The following is a 13,725-nucleotide window of genomic DNA, read 5'->3' as shown; positions in this document are numbered from 1 at the left end:
GTGGGAGCCAACATGGGTATCCAGATCCCGCTGTTGGTTATTGACCGGAGAGGCGTCTCGGTCATGTCTGCATGTCTCCCGAACCCGTAGGGTCTACACACTTAAGGTCCAGTGACGCTAGGGTTGTAAAGATATATGTATGCGGAAACCCGAAAGTTGTTCGGAGTCCCGGATGAGATCACGGACGTCACGAGAGGCTCCGGAATGGTCCGGAGGTGAAGAATTATATATAGGAAGTCAAGTTTCGGCCACCGGGAAAGTTTCGGGGGTTACCGGTATTGTACCGGGACCACCGGAAGGGTCCCGGGGGTCCACCGGGTGGGGCCACCTATCTCGGAGGGCCCCGTGGGCTGAAAGTGGAAGGGAACCAGCCCTTAGTGGGCTGGGGCGCCCCCCTTGGGCCTCCCCCCATGCGCCTAGGGTTGGGAACCCTAGGGGGGAGCTTCCCCCTTGCCTTGGGGGGCAAGGCACCCCTTCCCCCCCTTTGGCCGCCGCCCCCCCCCTTGGAGATCCCATCTCCCTGGGCCGGCGCCCCCCCCCCCCAGGGGCCTATATAAAGGGGGGGAGGGAGGGCAGCAACCTACAGCCTTGGGCGCCTCCCTCCTCCCCTGCAACACCTCTCTCTCTCTCTCGCAGAAGCTCGGCGAAGCCCTGCCGGAGACCTGCTACATCCACCACCACGCCGTCGTGCTGCTGGATCTCCATCAACCTCTCCTTCCCCCTTGCTGGATCAAGAAGGAGGAGACGTCGCTGCACCGTACGTGTGTTGAACGCGGAGGTGCCGTCCGTTCGGCACTCGGTCATCGGTGATTTGGATCACGGCGAGTACGACTCCGTCATCCACGTTCATTGGAACGCTTCCGCTCGCGATCTACAAGGGTATGTAGATGCACTCCCTTTCCCTCGTTGCTAGTAGACTCCATAGATGCATCTTGGTGAGCGTAGGAAAATTTTAAATTATGCTACGATTCCCAACATCCATCGCCATGCTCGTGGCTCCGGTGCTGCAAGCCATGCCCGAGATTAGGGAGTTATGTCTGAGCTCTGCTTTGCTTTTGTCAGTGAAGCACATGAAGGTGGACTCACTAGTGCCCTCGTGTGAGGGAGATGATTCATGTCTGTCATGTGAGCATCCAGAGGCGTCTTCTGAGTCCTTCGGGTCGGAGGTGCATGTGGTTGAGGATATTGATATGGCCGGTGTGTGCGCTAATGGGAAGGCGTCTGCGGTTTCTTGATGGATGGTGCTGAGTTTCTTGTGTTGTCGATGTGGCTTTGATTGTCCGAGTCATCGTTGTTGGTGTTCTTATGAGGGTTCTGTTGAGTTGTGCAAGTGTGGTGAGATACGATTGCTGTGTGTTAGGAGCATGTGACGGGTTGTCTATGTGATCACGGTGTTTCGTGCTTCCTGAGTAGCCTGTTTCGGGTCATTTGTATCGGTTTTCGCCCAGTTTTCCGAAAATTAACTCGGCAATTCTCTTCTTCTTAATTAAGCGACGAGGCAAATATTTTGCCTCCGTTTTGAAAAAAAAAATTAATGTGATAAGAGGAATAATTTGAGTGGAGTTGCTGCGCTGAGGATGAACTTGAATGTTTGAGAATCCACTTTGGTATATGTGTGCCCCTTTTTCCTCATTGATGGCAGTTCATTCACGCTTCATACCCAAACAACAAGAATCCACCTCCGGCAGAGCTACTCGATCCATCTATCAGCTCTGCTTTGTAGAAAGAAAAGAAGAAGAGAAGGGTTGCTTCCATTCTTCCTTTCTATTACTAGCTTTAATGACGATTGCTAGATTTCGTAATTACCTTAGCCCAGGTGAAGAAGTGCTTGTCTGATCTATAACTGCTGGCTGATTCACCAAACCATCTTCCTTGGCAACTTTAGCATCTTGTGATGTGTAGCCAAGCCAGTGCCAGTGCCAGCCATCTTCCATCTCCATCCGGGCAGGTGCTTTTCTTCTCCTCACTTCTCTCCACAAGAAGAAAGGAGAGAAAAACATGATGTGGTTGATGTAGCAACAAGCAAGCAACAGAGTTAACATTATCACTTACCAAAGAAAACATTGTAAGTATGATGACTGATATATTACTCCATATATTACCTTAGCATCTTTCACCCACAGTCATAGCTCGTCTCTCACATACACCACACACACCGTTCCTCTCTCTTCTCTTGCGCTCTCCTCTCTTGCACTAGCTAGCTACGCAGCTCAGCCTGCGGTGCACTCAAGCCATCTCCATGTCCCTCATCACCGATGACCCCGACCGCGCCCCGAGGGACTGCACGGCGGCTAGGCGCCACCACTCCGGCAGGCGCCGGCGCCGGCTGCTGATCGCGACGGCGTCAGCGGTGGCGTTGCTGCTGGCCCTGGCCATCATGCTCTGGCTCACCCTCCGCCCTTCCAGCCCGCGGTTCAGGCTGTTGACCGCCACCACCACCACCAACGCCACGGGGGGCATGGGCACGGTGCTGCTCGACGCGTCCCTCGTCGTCCACAACCCCAACGCGCACGCCCTCGCGCTCTACGACGGCCTCCGGGCGCGAGCGTCCTACACGGGACTCCAGCTCGCCACCGCTGCGCCGATCCCGCCGTTCCAGCAGGCCCAGGGCGACGTTGTGCTCTCCGCCGCGCTCTCCTCGTCGTCCTCGGCGGCGGAGGAAACGACGGCGGGCGGGCGGTCGCCGGCGCTGCTGACGCTGCGCCTGGAGGGGCGGCTCCGGTGGAAGGTGGCCGTCTGGGTGTCCGGCAGCCGCATCCTCGCTGCCGAGTGTGTCGCCGCTGCGGTCTCGCCGTCTCAGCTCAGGGCCGTCGTCGTGCAGGACTGCCAGTGCGCCACCACCATCGAATGAACAAATCTGAACACCGAGTATATCTGCATGTATAGGTGGAGCTCAGGGCCGTCGTCATGCAGGACTGCCAGTGCGCCACCATCATCGAATTAACAAATCTGAACACCCAGTATATTTACATGTGTAGTCGTGTGCTTAATTATACTAGTAGTACTTCCTCCATGTTCTTGTACTTACTGTAGTCAGTAGTAATTAGGACAAGATCGACGGCACGTGCATGCAACCACTGCAATGGTTGCGTGCTGTCTCTTTTTCATGAAGACGAGCTTGCATATCATTCTGTTGATAGAAGGAGTCAAGAAAGAATACAAGGGATAATACAACACATAACACAAACGCAGGAGACGTGAGCATGGTGTCCGGAGCAGAGAAACATGAGATGCTTGGCCCAAAACAAAACAAAAAAGCACGGCCATTGGAGATGCTCTAAACTCGTTGCCCTGGCAAGCAGCCCAAACCAAACCAATAAGAGCATCTTCAATGACCGCACAAAACTCTCGCGCCCAATAAAAGTTATAGCGCGTCACTTTAGCACTTTTAATGCGCCTGGACCAACATTGTTTTAGTAGACGCTCAAAAACGCGCGCCCGAAAAGCACACAGTGCAAATTGTGAAGCGCGCGCAATCCGGAGCCCAAAATATGCTGCGCGCAATAGCGTTTTTCAGCGCGCGCCCAAAAACTTTTAGCGCTACAGCATCTGTTGGAGCTGTGCGGCGCCCAAAAAAACAAAATTTTAGTGCGCGGAGCTCTTTTTGGGCGCCTGTTGGAGATGCTCTAAGATGACCTACGACATCTTCTTGTACCTGCTGTGGTCAGTAGTTAATTCGGAAAAGATCGACGACACGTGCATGCATTCAGTGCAATGGTTGCGTGCCTTCTCTCGCTATGTATTTTAAAATAACTCCTTGTATGTTAATAATTAATTAAAACATTATTACAGACCTTCGTTACAGAAAATGCAGCGCATGGCGGAAAACCATTAAGAAGTAGACCATCAAATCTATCAAAATTAAATTGAGCAATTTCATGTGTCATCATATTGGTCTGCCTAATGATTTTAGACAACATAAAACTATCGAGAAGCTTGATGATGCCAAGCTTTTCCTTCTTCATCAATGAGCATGGATTTATTAGGACTTTCATTTGCAAAAACCACAAGCGTGTGCAATCAATTTTCAAAATAATAGCCGTGTGAAGACAAGTATCGATATAAAATTCAGCCAGGCATGCCCGAAGCTCCGCTTCTTTCTCATCGAAACACAACACAATAAAGTCCCAAGATGAGATACATCTCCAGAAGAGTTCCTAGCCACCACACCAATGCTTGTTGCACTTATATATGCCCTCCACAAAACTAACGTCAACATTGATATTGATATGGTTAGAAGGGGGCGGCCGCCACACCACTTTATTCCCCAAAGCGGTAGTAACAGGTGTAAACCTAGCCACAACCTCCTTTCCTTTGTTATTGGAGGCCACCTCGGCATTAGCCTGGTAGGATGTAAAGAAAGACCAGTAACTATCCACAAAAATAGCAGAGCTATTGATAGATTATTTTCCTGTTCCAAAAATCAAATCATTCCTCACATGCCAAGATCAACAAAGAGGATATGCTCCCACTGAGTTGAGCTCAATTGGTCTCATAAAATAGGCAATCAGTCTAGGCCCGAAGACGTAAAAATCTCTTCCCGAAAATTTCCTACGTCCCTCGACGCCAGACACAACACACGAGGCTTAGGACAAAGTCACAAGAGCATGATAAGTACTCTCATCCTCCACCCCAGAAATAAAGAACAGACGAGTGGTAGCATGATGATGTAAAACTCTATCAACCTAAAACGCCAGGCTGTTAGTCGCTTCACGCCATCCAAAAATTCTAATCTTGTGGGATGCATGTTGGCCTTCAATGGTATTCCACAACCTCCTTTCTCCATTAATAGAGGTACTCGACTACCCTAAATTCTTTCTGATCCTTAAGCTTTAACCCTAGGTTGTACGCACTCTCCACATAGAAATAGCCCATTTTTTTCAAAATCACATGCTATGAAATCACCATCCCCTTCAGGATTGAAAATTCTCTTGTATATTAAATTGCACTTAGAATGGTTGTGGTTGAAAACAAAAGGCTGATTTTCCCCTCTTGTGGAAAGGTCGATTGTAATCCATGAGCTTTCTCTTGTAGTTCCTTCGGGTCGAAGAAGAGAAAGCGATCTTCTCCCGCAGCCACGTAAACAAAATCATACATGGACAATGATGAAGTGAACGTTGACATTACACCATTCAATGCGGGTCCTTCAGACTTCAGTCCTCTCTCATGATGCACTGTGGCATTTCTTCCGCTCAAAGGTTTTTCAATAAACAGACGTGGTCGGATTAATTGTGGCTCTTGTGTGGCGTGTCTAATAGTTTCCTTTTTAATGTTGAGTTGTGATATTGTAAGTAAAATGTGCATGGTTTAGTTCAAATGTGTTTTCTGCCTAATTTCAGTCAGACGATTAAGTAGTTTCATTGCAAAGTGCAATTTAAAAAGTCTAAAGATGTGATTTACACTTCTTGATATGCTGCCCCGATTAACTTGAAACAATCTCAAAACAAATTCGCAAACCATGAGTTCCGCAAAATTATCATATAACTTGACACATCAGAATTCCACAAAAAGGCTTACTTGAATTGCACAGATATAAAAAATAAAGACATGTGAAAATTTATAACAAAGAAACTTATGATTTATGTGAGTCCGTCAAACACAATAATTTGGCATCTCATATCATGATGGTGCACAGAAAATAAAACACATAAATTTGTGAGGAATGAAGAGACATGGAAAGTTCATTGGACTTTGAAAGCCGAAATGGAACGAGATATGAGATCGTCATACTAAGATTCAATTTGTATGACACCGATGGGTGATCAATAATGTGTAATTTACTCTAGTAGTTTTGTATGTGAGATGAAAGGGGCAACTTCATTTCGCACACAGAAACTCAAGCAACTTGCACATACTCCCTCCGTTTCTAAACATAAGCCATTTTAGAGATTTCAATACGGACTACATATGGATGTATATAGACATATTTTAGAGTGTAGATTTCACTCATTTGCTCTTTATGTAGTCCATATTAAAATCTCTAAAAAGTCTTATATTTAGGAACGGAGGGAGTATATAATTGCTCCTTCAGTTTTACATTTTTGGATGGATTTTCATTTCACATTTTTCAGTTTATTTCATTTTACATTTATTTTCCTGAGGGTATCATTTTTTCAGACAATCTTGACTTCCTGAGGGTATCTAATGAGCCAGATGGCGATGACAACAGCCCGTCCGTCTAGTGAAGCAGTAGTGAAAGCGAAGATGCGGAAGCGCGACCTGGGCATATCCTCCTCCTCGCCACATTCGCCGTCTTCTTCTCGTTCCAAGTCAGCCCACTCATCTCCTCGATTGTCCTTCAGTTCCGGCCGCGATCCTCCTAGATGAGCCATTCCTCCGACTACGAGGGCCGGCCGAGCAGCACGAGGGCGACCTATCCTTCCGCGTGGCGTGGTACCACCTCTCGGACAACACTACAAGCACGACGCCGACTGCCTGCGGCTGCCGCTCGTCGCGGACCTCAACGGCGATGGCAGGCCCGAGGGCCGTGGTCCTCCTCCCCACGCACGACACCAAGATCCATGTCCTCCAGCTGCCCCGCCTTCTACAAATGTCATTTCACGATAAAAATTTGCAAGCGTTGAAACTTTTGTCAACATTTGTCACTAAAAAGTTCAGAATTTTTAGAAGTGTTTCTCTCTTTTTCTTTCAATTTTACTGTTCACCGAGCTCATATGAGCTCGGGCTAAGAAACTTCATGTCTCGTATGTAGTCCGTATTGACAGGGTGGGGCGTTTTGGAGGACGAGCTATCTGGCTCTCGTAATCTCGTCCAGCCGATTTGAGGGTGTGATGTGTACATAGGTTCTGTTGGCTTTTTTATTTATTTTGAGGCAATCATAGTTTATTTTTCTTTTGAGAAATAGGAAAACATAGTTTTTTTTAGTAACAGACAAACATAGATTTCGTTGGGTTTTTTTTTTGAGTGGTAGGTTTCGTTGGCTGCTGTGCCTTCTTTGTACGTGGGCCTCTGTTGTGTTTGATGATTGAGAAAACATGATGTGCCTCTTGGGCTACTTTGAAATTTGCACCATGTGTAACAATCGGTCAGCCCATCAGCAAAAAAATACCACTTTGTATTTATTGGCTTGGTTAGACCTCTATCATCACACTAAACCAATGTTGAGGATATCACTTATTGTTACCGTCTCAGTCAGCTATGGATTAGAGATTAGTCGGAAATCGGCCGATTAATCGATTTTATCAGTCGACTATTAATCGGCCATTTTTTGCAAATCCCAAGTTCCCAACACAAAAATATGATATATTCAACACCAAAACAGTATTCGACAAAAGTGTTACCTTGATTCCTAGCCTTTGAATCCTCCTATAATGACAAACAAAATAGGACAACAATACATATTGCGTAACAAGGTCACAAAACGGAAATAAGCATAGCTTTTGCAAACATAGTGCTATGAATAGGCCCGATTTATCGGTAGATTCCCGATAAATCGGTTGTCATAGTGATAAATCGGCCCTAACGATAAACGGTGAAGATAAGGCATAATCTTATCAGTCATCCCAAGAGTAGCGATAAATTGGATGATAAATCGCTGAATCGGAAATCGCAATTGATGGGATGGAGTTCTTCTTTTGAGGACTATATTCTCGATATATTCGTGAATACAAAAAAGGTTCGTGTATTCAAAAATTCTTCACGAACTTGAAAAAATGTTCGCAGTCTTAAAAATGTTCACCAATTTTAAAACTGTTCATGAATTTGAGAAATGTTTGTGAGTAGGAAAATATGTTTGCATATTTGAACACATGTTCATGAACTTGAAAATATGTTCGTGAATATGAAAACATGTTGTATTTTTAAAAAATTCATGAACTTGAAAAAATGTTTTTAAATAGAAAAAATATCCACGAATTTGGAAAATGTTCACAAAATTGAGAAATGTTCATGAGTAGGAAAAAAATGTTGTGTATTTGAAAAAACGATGATGCACTTCATAAAATATTCACGAGTTTAAAAATGTTCATGAAGTCATGTTCTTGATTGTGAATTGAAAAATTCTCTTGAAATAAAAATGCTTTCGAATATAAAAAAAATGTTTATTTCCATGAATTTTCACTAAATTCTTCAAAATGATAGGAGCACCCCCAGTGCAAGACGGTGGGTAAACATAACTGAATTCTGCATGTTTCTTGTTTGTCTGTTTCCCATGGGGTACCACATACATGATTACCAATTTAATTTTTTAGATGAACATTTTCTTAATACGCTATGAAAAATTTTGATGCGTGATATTTTTCAATACACAATGATTTTTTTTTTTTGAAAAACACAAACGGACATTTTTAAAACACATGATAAGTATTTTTAATACACCATGGGATTTTTTTTTTGAGAATCACCGGGGGGGAGTTTCCCCACCTGAATATATTACTCAAAGTGGCCAAAATGTCAGAATGGTGATCCAGTTTATAAGGAAAACCGGATCGAAAACCTTAACAAATTGACCCCGTTTATAAGGGAAACCGGGCCGAAAACCGTACAAGGCACGACCTAGCTGTCAGACGTAAGACCATTACCATGAGAGACACAAATAGATGTGGGGTGTCGTCGAAAGATCACAATACCAGGACTTTGCAAACAGCCGAACGCTTCGGCGGGCATATCAGCCCCATGGCACAACTCAGGAGCATCCACAACAACGAGTGTCATCTCAGACACGAACCTTGACTGGGGCTCCGCCACAGAAAAACGGAACGAATAGCAGTTTGAGAGGCATCTTGCGCCATCCTTGAGCAAAGATGAGTCGAGACAACACCAAGAGCACCAAGCTCGCCGCAACACAACGGTAACCATAAGAAGGTCTTGAGCAACTATTATCAACCTGAGCCACACGAGAACACCACCACCGTAGACGACGAGCTCCAATCAACCGAGACCATCCATGATGCCTCAAGGCTATTGGTGCAACCGAAAGACAACGAGCGACCGAGTCCACACCCGGATGAAGAGTCACACGCAGCCACATCATAACAGCGGCACCGCCGGCGAAGCCGAAGGGCATCAAGGAGCCGAGTCTACACCCGGATCGCTTCTCCGAGCACACCAGCGCTAGCCGGCCACGCCACCACCACCATCCAACCCGCAGTGAGCAGCCACCACACAATCCACCAAGCTGATGCCTTCAGGAAGGAATGTGACGCGAAAAGCGCTGCCATCGGCCGTTCCGGACGGACTAGAAACATGGGTTTCCCCAGGAGCCTCGAAGGGGAAGTCACCATGACAGCGATGCCTCCAAGGAGGTAAGCGGCACCCGCGGGCGTCACCATCGCCGGCTCCGGCAGGAGCAGTGGCTTTTGCCCAAGTGAGCAGACCACCTCCGAGGAGCACCGGTAGACTGCGAATCGCTGCTCCCTGCACCACCACAGAGCAAGGGTCACTGCAGCCCGGCGCCGTACATGACTAAATCCAGCCCACCGCAGCCAACCGCACCTCGCGGAGACCACCAGCGGCCAACCACCAAAACGAGGCGACAGATCCATCAATGGCCTTCCGGACGCACAGCCACCGAACGCAGCGCAAGCCACCATGCCCTGCCAAGCACCATGCCGACAGGAACGGAGGAGCGCTGCCCGAAGCCAAGAACCGCCGTGGTTCCAAGCCGCGGCCAAGCAACAGAAACACCAGCGCGCCCCATGCACGCCAGCACACCGCCGGAGACCGGATCTGCCTCACTCGTAGCTGGGGCGCTCTTCGTCGACAACCCGGGCCCCCGACCCGCGCAGCACCACGTCCTGCCGCGCCCCTCGACGCCCTTGGCCGCAAGCCACCACCACCAACAGCAGCACTGCTGCAACTCCACGCGCCGGAACCGGCCGCCAGCGCACCGGCCGAGCTCCACGCCGCCCTGCACGCACACGCTGTAGGCCCTGCACGGCCCAGATCGGGCCCGCAGCACCGCCCCGCGCCATGCCCTGCACTGCTGCCACCCCATGCTGCACCAGAGAACCACGAAGTAGGAGCCACCTCGCCACAGCCCGCCGGAGCGCCGCCCGAGACCAGCCGCCACCGCGCCACGCAGATCCAGAGCAAGTTAACCACCGAGAGGGGCGCTCCTCCCCGCCGCAAGTGCACGAGGGCCAGGTCCCACCGCCGTCGGCCGCCAGCGAGCTTTGCCCGGTGGCGTGCGCCGACGGCGGTGAGGGGATGAGGAGGGGGAAGGGGACCAGCAGCGGTGGATGGGGTTTCCGCCCGAGCCACCCCTAGGAGGCGACGCGGGGGCTTGTACCATGGGAAATTTTAAGACACGATGAGCACTTTAAATATATGATGAACATTTTTAAGTACACGCAGACATTTTAAGACATGATGAGCATTATTTAAGTATACGATGAACATTGTTAAAGTACGCGCGAACATTTTTAATACACGGAAACTTTTCTAAGACATAATGAACATTTTTAAAGTACACGCAAACTTTGAGTACAATGAATATTATTTAAATCCATGACAACCGTTTTTAAAGTACATGCGGACATTTTGGAAAAATGTTTGCAATCTTAAAAATCTTCACGAACTGTGAGTTAGGAAAATGTTGTTGTTTGCGTAATGTATTGTGGACATCGGTCTAGTCGGTAATGCAGAGTCCTGTTTTAAAAAATTGTTGTCCTTTTTCTAGTACGGAAACACTAACGCCCACATATGTGGGCGTTTGCATCTCGCCCACATGCGTGGATCCGCGTTCGTTTGTGGGTGCACTGGGCTAGTGTGTGGGCATTCATCCGGTCGCTCACACGTCCGTTTCAACACAGGGAGGGGCCGGTGTGTGGGCGTTTAGCAGTTCGTCCACATGTTTGTTTTCACTCACGCACAAGGGCTGGTGTGTGGGCATTTGCCATCTCGCCCACACCCTCGTCTCCTCTCCCACATCCAAAGCTTGTAAGCAGATGGCAACTCTCTTTTTTTTTACCCGAACATGTCAGTTACCATGTGTTTTGCAGGGTACACGGCAACTGCCTTAGTGTGCTTGTAAGCAGATGGCAATTCTCTCTTTACCCGAAACATGTTTTTTTTGCCATGTCTCTTTGTAGTGCTATACGGCAACTGCCTAGTGTTAGTAGGTGGCAACTCCTAAGGTTTTCAAATCGTGGCAACTGTAGTAAACCAGACCATACATGGCAACTGCCTAGTGTTATTAGGTGGCAACCCCTAAAGTTTTCAAATCATGTCAACTATAGTAAACCAGACCATACATGGCAAGAGCTGCAGTGTCCAAAATGGCATCCGGCACTTGACCTGAGATGGCAATTGTAGTTGTCCGACATGGCAACTGTAGTTCAGCGACATGGCAACTGCAGTTAAACGGACATTGAAGAGGGTCCGGACCATGGCAACTGCGGGAACGCGTGGTGACTGTCACGCGAGGCGTGCGGACCTTGAGGTAGGTGGCTGAGAGAGGTCGTGTGGGCGTTATCCATTTTGCCCACACGTAGGCGTGTGAGAGGGACCGCGAGGAAAAAAAGAGGTTTGTGGGCGCTAATTGTTTTGCCCACACGCTGTTCCTCTTAGACACCATACAAAACGTATGGGCAGACCTCTTAACACCCACACGTGTGACAGTTATCGTCGTCTCGTAACGCCTTGATACATGCGTGTGTTGGATTCAGATCACGAAAACAAAGCACGTGATGATACATGCATGTGTTGGATTCGGACTGAGTAGGAAGAAGAAGCCATGACAGCGGCTGTGTTTCAGATTTGGAGTGGCTCGGATGCAAGGAAATCTGCTAGAAAAAGACTGTTTGTCAACGGCAGGGGCACAGGATGATGGGAATCCCAACGATCGACCAACCGGCTAACTGGTTCAGATGGGAACATGACGATCGAGTCAAGCTCATGTTCTGCTTTATAGTCCGATCCATGGAACATAAAGGAATTGTGGCGGCACATGTTCCCACGCTGCTTGACGACGAATCCTATTTGGTACTTCAGGCGTCCGTTACAGTGCATTTCGCAAAGGAATCGAACCCCCGACCCCTTCGTTACGAGCGGTCAACTCCAACCACAAGGCCATCCCCCCATCGGTGTACACGTACTTCGTTTTTTTTCTTTTAGTTCGTTCTTCAGTTCGGTTTTATTCTCTATATGTTTTCTTTTTCTTTTTTTCTCATTTTTTGTTTTCTTAATGCATATATTTTTAAATTCGTGAAACTTTTTTAAATAGATGAATTTTTTTTCAAAATTGATGAACTTTTTTCAAATTTATTTACTTTTTTTCGAAATCAATGTATTTTTTAACCTTTTTTGTGATTTTTTTAAAAATCAATCAACCCTTTTAAAATCTGATGAACTTTTTTTAATTGGATGAACTTTTGTTCAAATTTGATGAACTATTTTTCAAAATTCATAAACTTATTTTTAAACCTGGTGAACTTTTTTCAAAATTAATGAACTTTTTTCAGATTTGTGACTTTTTTACCTCTTTTTCAATTTTTTAAATAAATCTATGAACTTTTTTATTTTCACGAACATATTCAAAATTGCAAAAAACTAGAGGCCGGTCTTTTTCTTGAATCAGCAGTGCAGCACAGCCAACAAAAAAAAGCTAGCGAGGCGAGCGAAAGCGAACCCGAAGATAGCGATGGAGCAATTTTTTTAATGGGCCGCGACCGCTGCTGGCACCACTTCTCGAACGGGCGCCTACATCGCCCAATAGGAGCTCCCCTGCTTGACCTCCTCATCTTCATGTGATACAACTGTTCAACAGTGAACGGATATGGGCGCGTTTAAATGGCTCCTCACTAAAATGCGTGCCTGCTGCTGATCCAGGTATAAACGGGCGAACATGATAACGGCCTCCAGGTAGCTTGGCCACCAAACAGCATTTTCGGTATTGAAATCTTAAAAAAAAATATTTAGAAATGAATGGAGTACGACGGAAACAACAAAAGATCAGCAGGATACATCACTGCTCAAGCCGATGTTGTTCCAGTGAGAGAAGCTGTTGATAGACCGTTCTACAACAAAACATGATCGTCTTACTCATACAAGCCTAGTGGCAGTATCCCTTCTCAGTTCATGCGTGGCAAATAAGGAGCACCCTGAGGAATAGCTTGTCTCTGACATTGAGGCCCATGCATAGTCTCCAGCCACCTTTTTTTTCTGAAACAATCGGCGCAACACCAACAAATTCCCGTCCGCTGTCGCCCTCCATCTCTGCTCCGCCGCCTGCAGCTGGCTTTGTGCTCCATGAGTCCGCTACCACGTTGTTCGTCGACCTACAAACACACAGAGGAGGAATGGGATTTTAAAACGAGACGGTAGGGTGAATTCGGCTAAGGGCTGAACACAACCAGGTCTCTTTGTTTAGCACATGTCCGTCACCACAAGACTAAATAACTAGCGTAGCGAAGAAGCTCAGTTCCCACCAATCAGGTTCAGACATTTTTTTTCTTTTTTTGAACATAGGTTCAGAGATTTTTTTCCCCTTGGAATCGAGAAGATTCACACCTACAGCAGCAGCCTAGAAGAGTAGGAAAAGAAGGCAAAAAAAGACACAGAACGATAGCAGCAGACTGAGTCAAGTCAACCAATTCTTCGCTGGCTTTCCACTCGCGTGCATGGCCCAGGAACCCAACCCAACCCACCCAACTCGGTCCGGCCCGGCTGCTCCACCACTCCCTCCCACTGACTTTTACCACCGCACACGCCGAGCAATACAAAAGCGGGAGGCGTCGGCAGCTTCCTCCTCCCCCCTTCCAAGCT

At 47.4% G+C, this 13,725-nt stretch overlaps 1 protein-coding gene across 1 annotated transcript; it reads left to right on the top strand.

Annotated features, from left to right (window-relative positions):
* Positions 1–2,239: 2,239 nt before the first annotated feature.
* On the top strand, positions 2,240–2,851 carry LOC109756344 (NDR1/HIN1-like protein 26). The gene has a single exon (XM_020315197.1). It carries the CDS (start codon positions 2,240–2,242, stop codon positions 2,849–2,851), a length of 612 nt encoding a protein of 203 aa, XP_020170786.1.
* The last annotated feature ends 10,874 nt before the right edge of the window (positions 2,852–13,725 follow it).

The sequence above is a fragment of the Aegilops tauschii genome, chromosome 7 (assembly GCF_002575655.3).
Source record: "Aegilops tauschii subsp. strangulata cultivar AL8/78 chromosome 7, Aet v6.0, whole genome shotgun sequence".
Lineage (NCBI taxonomy): Eukaryota > Viridiplantae > Streptophyta > Magnoliopsida > Poales > Poaceae > Aegilops > Aegilops tauschii.
Note: the sequence above shows the minus strand (reverse complement) of the source record. Positions and strands in the feature narration are given on the sequence as shown.

What these genes read in the sequence shown, in the direction of transcription:
- LOC109756344 (XM_020315197.1), top strand. Translation starts at nt 2,240, where the DNA reads ATGTCCCTCATCACCGATGACCCCGACCGCGCCCCGAGGGACTGCACG.